The 11,345-nt window shown below is 41.1% G+C and overlaps 2 protein-coding genes across 5 annotated transcripts in view; one reads left to right on the top strand and one right to left on the bottom strand.

Moving 5' to 3' along the window:
* Positions 1-670, bottom strand: part of col9a1c (collagen, type IX, alpha 1c) — a 37,207-nt gene extending 36,537 nt beyond the window's left edge. For both annotated transcript variants that reach the window (XM_083546770.1, XM_083546771.1), the window contains exon 1: positions 379-670. In XM_083546770.1, the coding sequence (XP_083402896.1) occupies positions 379-404 (26 nt within the window). In that variant the 5' untranslated portion in view covers positions 405-670. The remainder of the gene's footprint in view (positions 1-378) is intronic.
* A 7,955-nt stretch (positions 671-8,625) lies between these two features.
* fam135b (family with sequence similarity 135 member B) overlaps positions 8,626-11,345 on the top strand; it is an 81,868-nt gene continuing 79,148 nt past the window's right edge. For all 3 annotated transcript variants that reach the window (XR_014534386.1, XM_083546765.1, XM_083546766.1), the window contains exon 1: positions 8,626-9,018. The gene's annotated coding sequence lies outside the window, so the exon portion shown is untranslated. The remainder of the gene's footprint in view (positions 9,019-11,345) is intronic.

The raw sequence follows: 11,345 nt of genomic DNA, 5'->3' as shown, positions 1-11,345 counted from the left end.
TAGATTAGTGGCTTGGGGGTTAGATAGATAGATAGATAGATAGATAGATAGATAGATAGATAGATAGATAGATAGATAGATAGATAGATAGATAGATAGATAGATAGATAGATAGATGTAGATTAGTGGCTTGGGGGTTAAATAGATAGATAGATAGATAGATAGATAGATAGATAGATAGATAGATAGATAGATAGATAGATAGATAGATAGATAGATAGATAGATACTTTTTGCTCTCAATCTTAGGTTCTGAAAGTTTGATGGGTCATTGTTGAGTTTATGGAGCTCCAGTTTCATAAGTCCTGATGCTGTGAGTTTAGACGGATGTAGAGAAGAGAACAGGAGGACACGATGCTGTGAAGAGAGCAGTTCTTACCGTGTTGCGCTCACACTTATGCGCATGTCCGTGTCTGCGGTGTGTATGTTCAGTCCGCTCCGGTTTCTCAGCCAAACGTGACTCTACTCGCTCTTCACTGGCAAACCCCTGGATGTGTGAGTTCCTTCAGCACACACCACACTTATCATCCACACACTCACACACAATGGTGCAAACAGCCTTCGCACAAAACTCCACAACCTTGCGGTCCATGTTAAAGTGTCTCCTCCGGCTGGTTTTTCTGCTCCACCATTGGCTGCGAAGACGCCGAGGGGTGGACGTACCTGTTTACGAGACCTACTTAAAGACTTGTAGGCCCTCAGGCACTGGTTTGTGCCCCTCTGTCTGCTAATAACACCCCGTCCCATAGCAGTAATTCTGCTAATGGGTAGCTGCGCTGCAGGGAAGCCCAGAGAGGAGACGGAGATGTGGGGGAGTTGGTGCACACAAATCCCCCTGTTAAATGCTACACAGTTTGTCGAGTAAGCACACGAGGAACCGCACATTCAATCAGCGTCAATTAGGAGTTCTTAAGGTGTAACATCAAGGGAAGGTTGGGACAAAAATGAGCTGCGCATCGTGTTTTTGCCTTGGTTGCATCTTGTTCTTTAGCACCAGTGGAGACTCAGGTGAAGATCCACGTGCCAAGGTTTAATAACAATCCAAATCCCAACCTCAAGTCAACAATCTAAATAGCAGTCTTAAGAACGGACTTAGGCTCTCAGTAAAAGCAGTAATCCAGGTCCAAGGGCAAACCGATAATCAAGGGCAAAGCAGCAGAGCAAGATCTTGACCATCTTTTATCCATTATGACACCTTCAAGGAAATGGAGAAGAAAGAACTTGATGGTTAGAGCAAATTTTCCATGAGGTTCATAGACCATCAGGGGGTCCTCTAGTACCTGATGGCCATAGTCCTCATAATGAGATCCTGTAGAACTGGATTGTTATGGTCCCTATCATGAGGTCCACATCATGAGGTCCTCTAGAATTTGATGGACATGGTCATTTTGCCTCATTTGAATCTTGATCTTAAGTTCAGCACCAGATGCTACTAAGTAAAGAAGTCGCAACTTGTATGAAACAATGGAGACTCAGGTGAAGATCCATGTGCCCAACAATTAAAGGGTGATCTTGGAGATAACAGTGAAAGAGCTCACATGGGAAGAAAGTAGGATCTTCATGAGCAGGACACAGAATTGAGCAGAAGTTTAATACATGTTGGGTAGAATTCTGGAGAAATTGGTGGCTCAGTAAAAAGTTAATTCAAAACACGTGCAGATTTTGGGTGAAGCCTTGACCATTTTTTTGTCCATCATGACACCTTAAAGGAAATGGATTAGGAAGAGCTAGATGTTTTAACAGATTTTAACATGAGGTTAAAGGACCATCATGAGGTCCTCTAATACTTGTTGGTCATGGTCCTCATCATGAAGTCTTCTAGTACTTAATGGTCATGGTCCACATGCTCAATCAAGAATGTACCTAATTACAAAAATGAGTTCCCCCGGACCCTTTTGTAGCTTTGAAGACAAATTATCTGGCCCATACGCCGTGACCAGGTATTTAAAGTCTCCTAAAGTGGTTATGAACATGGTTTTGCATTTATCTCTTTCAAAAATTGGATGTCAAACACTACAGAAATTATATTTGACTAATATTTCGGCTCCATGTACATGTTCCAGGGATGAATACATGACTGACAGTATTGAGAATTGTGGAATCGGTACAAGGTTTCAGTTCTCCATCTTTGTCTATGAACCAGAAATGGGAGAACAGCAATGGGAAAAGAAAAGAAACCAGCAATGGGAGAACATGTGGGCAGACAAATATATATACCCGATGTCGCAGCCCCGGGATCAGGGATTCCTGCAATTCCAGAAGATACATTTTAGTAGGCAATACACTGGTCAGAAGGTCAGTAGCACATCCTAAGCCCCTGATCAGGGGATAAGTTTCAGGACTTGGATTACATTTAAAATACACTTATAAAATTCAGCTATATGGAAAAGGTATTAGGACACCCAACTTTTCTAACCTCATATGCGGTTCTTCTCCAAAGTGTTACCACAAAGCTGGAGGCACACAAGTGTATTATGCAGTATGTACCTGTTCCAGCATGACAATGCCCCTGTGCACAAAGCCAGCTCCATAAAGATCTGCTTTACATGGGTTTGAAGATGTGAAAGATCTCCTGCTATGGAGCTCCAACTCAATTGGGATTAAGGTGAACACTTCCCCCAGGCCTCCTTCTCTAACCTACATCAGCACCAGACTTTACTAACTGGCTGAATGAATCTCCATTAAATTTTGGGAACATCTTCCCAGAAGAATGTGGAATGGGATGTTCAAAAAGAAGCACATAGCAATATAATAAACGAGGTAATGAATAAGTCCTTGAGAACTCACACTCGGCCTGTGTGTGTGTGTGTGTGTGTGTGTGTGTGTGTGTGTGTGTGTGTGTGTGTGTGTGTGTGTAAGAGTGTGAGTGAGAGTGTGTAAGTAATAAATTTACACTGAAACGCTCCCAGCGTTCACGAAACTCCCCAGAGGCACAGCATTCTGTCTCCTGTCGCATGAACTGCGGTGTAATTGATAGCTCATAAGACGCTTTTTGACACACACCTATTTAAAAGCCTGACGTGTTCCTACACACATCTGCAATTATAGATCTTTAATCCCTGGACAATCTTCTGACAGATTCATCATTCCGACGATCACAGAGCAGGAGATACAGAGAGACGTTTGGGAAGACACATGAAACACACCACACAGGAAGTGTGTATGAGTCGCAAGAATGACTGTGAAAAAGTATTAGAGAAGAACCGAGGAGATGCTGAGGAGACAATGACAAGACACTGAGAAAACACTGAGGAGATGCTGAGGAGACAATGACTAGACACTGGGAAAACGCTGAGGAGATGCTGAGGAGACAATTAGAAGACGCTGAGAAAACGCTGAGGAGATGCTGAAAAGACAATGACAAGACACTGGGAAAACACTGAGGAGATGCTGAGGAGACAATTAGAAGACGCTGAGAAAACGCTGAGGAGATGCTGAGGAGACAATGACAAGACACTGGGAAAACGCTGAGGAGATGCTGAGGAGACAATTAGAAGATGCTGAGAAAACGCTGAGAAGATGCTGAGCAGACAATGAGGAGACGCTGGGAAAACGCTGAGGAGACAATGAGAAGACGCTGAGGAGATGCTGAGGAGATAGATAGATAGATAGATAGATAGATAGATAGATAGATAGATAGATAGATAGACAGACAGACAGACAGACAGACAGACAGACAGACAGACAGACAGACAGACAGACAGATAGATAGATAGCTTTCAAGTCCTGTTTCAAGACGGCGCTTTGACCATCTCTAGGCCGTCTAGCAGGCATACAATCACCTCTGAATTTTCACGTCTTTTTTAATGAATCGTTTTTACTTTTGTGTTTTCTTTTTGTGTTTTCTTTTATTTCTTTACACTAAATGGTTTGGCTCCCATGTATCTATCCAGTCTCTTAACACGCTACAATCCGTCACGCTCCCTGAGATCTCAAAACTCTGGGCTTCTAGTAGTTCCTAGAATAGCAAAGTCCACTAAAGGTGGTAGAGCATTTTCACATTTAGCTCCTAAACTCTGGAATAGTCTTCCTGACAGTGTTCGGGGTTCAGATACACTCTCCCAGTTTAAGTGCAGATTAAAAACATATCTTTTTAGCAAAGCCTACACATAACACACATCACACACATCACATCACAACCTTGTGCTCCAGAACATCTGATCACATGCACATTATCAACTTGTGCTGTTAATATCATGAACAGCAGCTACGCTAATTCCTCTCCACTGCTTCTCTTTCTCTCCCCATCCCGAGGCATCCTGAGGTTTGGCCAGCTCCAGTCACGTCCCACCTCGTGAAGATTATGGACCTATGGATGATCATGGAGAAGTAGATGCCGAGTGTTTAAAGGCCCTGGCATGGAGAAGCTGATGCTGGATCTATGATGATCACAAATTGTTCTGTATTGTTGAAAGATTTATGACCAAACTTTTGATGTCACCCATATGAGGATGGGTTCCCCTTTGAGTCTGGTTCCTCTCAAGGTTTCTTCCTCATATCATCTAAGGGAGTTTTTCCTTGCCACTGTCGCCACGGCTTGCTCATCAGGGACAAACGCACACCATTCACCTTCACTGTTGTTTTCTGTAAAGCTGCTTTGAGACAATGTCTGTTGTGAAAAGCGCTATACAAATAAACTTGACTTGACTTGACTTGACTTTACCTGCAGATAATCTATTTAACTGCATAATCCTGACACTATATTAATACAAAGCAGACTACAGTTACAAGAAAACTCAACAGGCTAGACAGACAGAGAGAGAGAGAGGAGAGAGAGAGAGAGAGAGAGAGAGAGAGAGAGAGGAGAGAGAGAGAGAGAGGGAGAGAGAGAGAGAGAGGAGAGAGAGAGAGAGAGAGAGAGAGAGAGAGAGAGATGAAGAGAACTCACACAGATGAAGGAAACAACTTGTGAGGTTTAATCCCATGACTGAAGATTACAAAACCTGTGATAATGTTTCCTCTTTCTTTCTGTGTGTGTGTGTGTGTGTGTGTGTGTGTGTGTGTGTGTGTGTGTGTGTGTGTGTGTGTGTGTGTGTGTGTGTGTGAATTGGTGCTTCACTGATGTTAAAGTATATTAAATATAAGCCTTTGGACTGTTTGGACATGATACTTTTTGCAAGCATGTGACATCTTTATCATGACCATGAGTTTATACTGCATTAGTGTGAGAACAGGAACAAAGCACCATGTGAGGTACAGTATACAGCTGGGTAAGTTTTGCCTGCATTATATCTGTCTTGGTAATAAACAGAGAGGACATACTGACCTGAAGACAGAGGGAGAGAGAGAGAGAGAGAGAGAGAGAGAGAGAGAGAGAGAGAGAGAGAGAGAGAGAGAGAGAGAGAGAGAGAGAGACGCAATGCGCACAGTGCAGTATTTCACACTACATTTACATCGACAGCCTGATCTGCAGGTTCTGTGTCCAACCGACCCTGAGCAAGGATCGTATTTCTGATAAAGAGCTCACAGGACATCAATATGGCTTTGTTTTTCCCTCTTCAACAAGTTCCGTTTCCTGAACTTACTCCGAACTCACGAGAGAATCTAGAAACTGCAGTACAATAGAATGATTCTGTTCTATTTTATACATATTTTTATACATAAAATGTATAAAATGTATATATTATATTGATGTATAGCATTGATGTATTATAAGTACACTATGAGTATGTATTGAGTATTAGTTCAGTATGAGTATGTATTATAAATGCAGTATGAGCGCTCTATGTATTATAAGTGCAGTATGAGCGCTCTATGTATTATAAGTGCAGTATGAGTGCTCTATGTATTATAAATGCAGTATGAGTGCTCTATGTATTATAAGTGCAGTATGAGTGCTCTATGTATTATAAGTGCAGTATGAGTGCTCTATGTATTATAAATGCAGTATGAGTGCTCTATGTATTATAAGTGCAGTATGAGTGCTCTATGTATTATAAGTGCAGTATGAGTGCTCTATGTATTATAAATGCAGTATGACCGCTCCATGTATTATAAGTGCAGTATGAGTGCTCTATGTATTATAAGTGCAGTATGAGTGCTCTATGTATTATAAGTGCAGTATGAGTGCTCTATGTATTATAAATGCAGTATGACCGCTCCATGTATTATAAGTGCAGTATGAGTGCTCTATGTATTATAAGTGCAGTATGAGTGCTCTATATATTATAAATGCAGTATGAGTGCTCTATGTATTATAAGTGCAGTATGAGTGCTCTATGTATTATAAGTGCAGTATGAGTGCTCTATGTATTATAAATGCAGTATGACCACTCCATGTATTATAAGTGCAGTATGAGTGCTCTATGTATTATAAATGCAGTATGAGTGCTCTATGTATTATAAGTGCAGTATGAGTGCTCTATGTATTATAAGTGCAGTATGAGTGCTCTATGTATTATAAATGCAGTATGACCGCTCCATGTATTATAAGTGCAGTATGAGTGCTCTATGTATTATAAATGCAGTATGACCACTCCATGTATTATAAGTGCAGTATGAGTGCTCTATGTATTATAAATGCAGTATGAGTGCTCTATGTATTATAAATGCAGTATGAGTGCTCTATGTATTATAAGTGCAGTATGAGTGCTCTATATATTATAAATGCAGTATGAGTGCTCTATGTATTATAAGTGCAGTGTGAACGCTCAATGTATTATAAGTGCAGTATGACCGCTCTATGTATTATAAGTGCAGTATGAGCGCTCTATGTATTATAAGTGCAGTATGAGTGCTCTATATATTATAAATGCAGTATGAGTGCTCTATGTATTATAAGTGCAGTGTGAACGCTCAATGTATTATAAATGCAGTATGACCGCTCTATGTATTATAAGTGCAGTATGAGCGCTCTATGTATTATAAGTGCAGTATGACCGCTCTATGTATTATAAGTGCAGTATGAGTGCTCTATGTATTATAAGTGCAGTATGAGCGCTCTATGTATTATAAATGCAGTATGAGCGCTCTATGTATTAGTCGCCACCGGCTTGCTCATCAGGGACAAACTTACTCATAAAGAACATATTCAATTTTTCAATTCGCATTATCTGTGTAAAGCTGCTTTGAGACAATGTTCATTGTTAAAAGCGCTATACAAATAAAAATTAATTGAATTGAATTGAATTATTATAAATGCAGTATAAGTACTCCATGTATTATAAGCACACAATTATTATTATAATACACTATTTATATACCCCACAGAACTGCCCTCCTGGCAAACATTATCTCCCTACTGGGCAGTGGCAACGACTTCTGGAGTGGGTGCTGCACATGTTGCTTAGCACTGGGCATCCAGGTATCCATCGCACCATCAGCCTGATTTGGAACATCTTTTGGAAGCCATCCCGCCAAATGGATATAAAAAAATATGTTGAAACATGTCACAGATGCTCAAGTCCGCACACCACGCCAATTACCATACGCCCTCCCGGAGCCATTGTCTTGGATCAAGAAACCCAATTCACCTCACGGGTTTGGAAAGTGTTTTGTGACATGTTGGGGATTTATGTTAGCCTCACATCTGGATACCACACACAAGCCACAACCCTCGAACCTTGACACATGCCCGCAATTGACGAGAAACCAGGTCTGGACCCTATCTTCTTTTGAGATCATTGGTCCCCCAGCTTATATAGTGCAATCTATGTTACGGTCATGTAGACAGGTGGGGGTCAACTCCAATAACTTGTGGACTGGGAGGGGTACGGAACTGAGAAGCAGTGTTTGGGTAAACCGGGAAGATATTTTGGACCTGTCACTGACCGAGGAATTCCACAGTAACCATCCTGACCATCCTGTTCCTAGTAGGGGAGATTCTGTAACAGCTCCCATTGCAGTTCCTTCTCCATTTAACAAGAGGGAACCTTCATCAAAATTCTGAAAACCTCTGGGTCAAGGGTCACTTCCTGTTTGTAGCCTTCTTATGCTATGCTAATGCCACAAGTATTGTGCTTTTGTTTGCATACCAAGCTGTGTTGTACACATACCAATCCTGTACTATTGTGTTTCAACCTTTGCCTTTCCTGACCACTCTTTCGGTTCTGTGTTTTGTAGATTCGTTGACTTCATGGTCTGATTGTATTGTGTACCGAAGTTCCCGCCTGTTCTTTGACTGCATCCTGGATTATGTTCTTTACTCTTTTATAAAGCGCACATGGATTCTTCTCCACCTGGTCCCGGGAATATGGAACAATTATGAGTAATTATGAAAACTCTATGTATTATGTGTATGAGTACAAGATGAGTGCTCTATAAATCCAGTACAATTAATAATTATAAATAAATATAAATAATTTATAAATATTTAATAATTTTCATGTTATATTAGTAGTAAAATCTAAAAACATTTATATGTAAAGCAACAAAATATATAAATTATATTAATATAAGTATAATAAATGATTATGAAACAATAATAATAATAACAATAACAACAATAATAACTATTTATTATTATTATTATTATTATTATTATTATTATTATTATTATTATTATTATTATTATTATTGACAACTAGTAATAAATACCACCTGCTACAAATTACTACTCACCTCGAGCTCTCGAGCACTCAAGGACACACACACACACACACACACACACACACACACACACACACACACACACACACACACACACTGTATCATGCGCTCTCTCTCATAGCGTAAAGCGCGCTCCCGTGGCCGGCTCAGGCGCGTTCCCGCATGCGGTCCGGAGCGCGCCGCAGTCCCGTGATGCGACGGAACAGTGCGTAACCATGACAACAGCGACAGCAGCAGCCGCAGGAGCAGCAGCAGCAGCCGTGCTTTTATTCCTCCAGTGCACGGAGATTTGATCACACACACCCTCACACTCGCTTACACACACTCACACACATACATACGGACACTAACAGAAAAACACGCGCGCGCACAGACACACTCCATCTTTATGCCCTAGGAGCGGGACGGAACCGAGAGGACGGAACCGGGGACAGAAACAGGCAGGTGTGGACCGAAGGTTCTCGCGGCACAGGTGAGGCATCACCACCGATCGACTGATGGCAGCGCGAGACGTAGTTCACCCGCGTGCGTTTAGGAGGCTCGTTGTGTGTGCATGGCGCGTGCTGCACACACACACACACACACACACACACACACACACACACACAGGTTGAAGATGAATAATAAGACGCAGGAACAATAACTCAACGTGAGTGTGTGTGTGTGTGTGTGTGTGTGTGTGTGTGTGTGTGTGTGTGTGTGTGTATACAGTAAACAAGCCTAGACCAGTAATTGCATTGCACTATTCACTGTTCCATGTGTGTGAATCCCATAGGATTGTGTGTGTGTGTGTGTGTGTGTGTGTGTGTGTGCGTGCCATGTTACACCTTGAACACAATTATAATTATATGTGTATGGGCTTAATGGAACATTGTGTAGTTCAGACTATCTCTCTCTCTCTCTCTCTCTCTCTCTCTCTCTCTCTCTCTCTCTCACACACACACACACACACACACACACACACAGACACACACAGACACGCATGCATACAGGTAGATGATTAATAAGAGGCACGAGCAATAACTCTTGTAACTAACACAGGCAAGGGTGTGTGGTTCAGAGATTTCGAGTAGCTAGAGGAGATGAGAAGATCACACTGGTTCTGCAGTAGGTTGGTTTAATGGATGGGTTTTGTGATGTAAACTCAGAAGAAGTGCTGCTGATGGTGTTTAGTGTGGAGAACATGAAGTTACCTCCTGGGGACAGATAAGTGGCTTTAACATGTATATGGTGTAAGAAGCAGCCTGGAGCATCTGCTCCTCCACTGCCTAATCCAATCAGAACATTTTCCAGTTACAGGACTTTCATGTCAGACCACAGAGTGCAGTGTAGCTGATTAGCACCGTAATGGGTCCAGAGTCATATTCACCTTTATGTTCATATTCACATGTCTGTGGTTCCTGACCACAAAATAATATAACTATCATTACACAACAGATCTAGCATTACCACACAATAGATCTACAACACAACAGATCTAGCATTACCACACAACAGATCTAGCATTACCACACAACAGATCTAGCATTACCACACAACAGATCTAACATTACCACACAACAGATCTAGCATTACCACACAACAGATCTAGCATTACCACACAACAGATCTAACATTACCACACAACAGATCTAGCATTACCACACAATAGATCTACAACACAACAGATCTAACATTACCACACAACAGATCTAACATTACCACACAACAGATCTAGCATTACCACACAATAGATCTACAACACAACAGATCTAGCATTACCACACAACAGATCTAACATTACCACACAACAGATCTAGCATTACCACACAACAGATCTAACATTACCACACAACAGATCTAGCTTTACCACACAACTGATCTAACATTACCACACAACAGATCTAGCATTACCACACAATAGATCTACAACACAACAGATCTAGCATTACAACACAACAGATCTAACATTACCACACAACAGATCTAGCATTACCACACAATAGATCTACAACACAACAGATCTAGCATTACCACACAACAGATCTAGCATTACCACACAACAGATCTAGCATTACCACACAACAGATCTAACATTACCACACAACAGATCTAGCATTACCACACAACAGATCTAGCATTACCACACAACAGATCTAACATTACCACACAACAGATCTAGCATTACCACACAATAGATCTACAACACAACAGATCTAACATTACCACACAACAGATCTAACATTACCACACAACAGATCTAGCATTACCACACAATAGATCTACAACACAACAGATCTAGCATTACCACACAACAGATCTAACATTACCACACAACAGATCTAGCATTACCACACAACAGATCTAACATTACCACACAACAGATCTAGCTTTACCACACAACTGATCTAACATTACCACACAACAGATCTAGCATTACCACACAATAGATCTACAACACAACAGATCTAGCATTACAACACAACAGATCTAACATTACCACACAACAGATCTAGCATTACCACACAATAGATCTACAACACAACAGATCTAGCATTACAACACAACAGATCTAACATTACCACACAACAGGTCTAGCATTACCACACAATAGATCTACAACACAACAGATCTAGCATTACAACACAACAGATCTAACATTACCACACAACAGGTCTAGCATTACCACACAATAGATCTACAACACAACAGATCTAGCATTACCACACAACAGATCTAACATTACCACACAACAGATCTAGCATTACCACACAATAGAGCTACAACACAACAGATCTAGCATTACAACACAACAGATCT

The sequence above is a fragment of the Silurus aristotelis genome (assembly GCF_946808225.1).
Source record: "Silurus aristotelis genome assembly, chromosome: 7".
Taxonomy (NCBI): Eukaryota; Metazoa; Chordata; class Actinopteri; order Siluriformes; family Siluridae; genus Silurus; species Silurus aristotelis.
The sequence above is the reverse complement of the archived record's forward strand: the minus strand, read 5'-3'. Positions and strand labels throughout refer to the sequence as shown.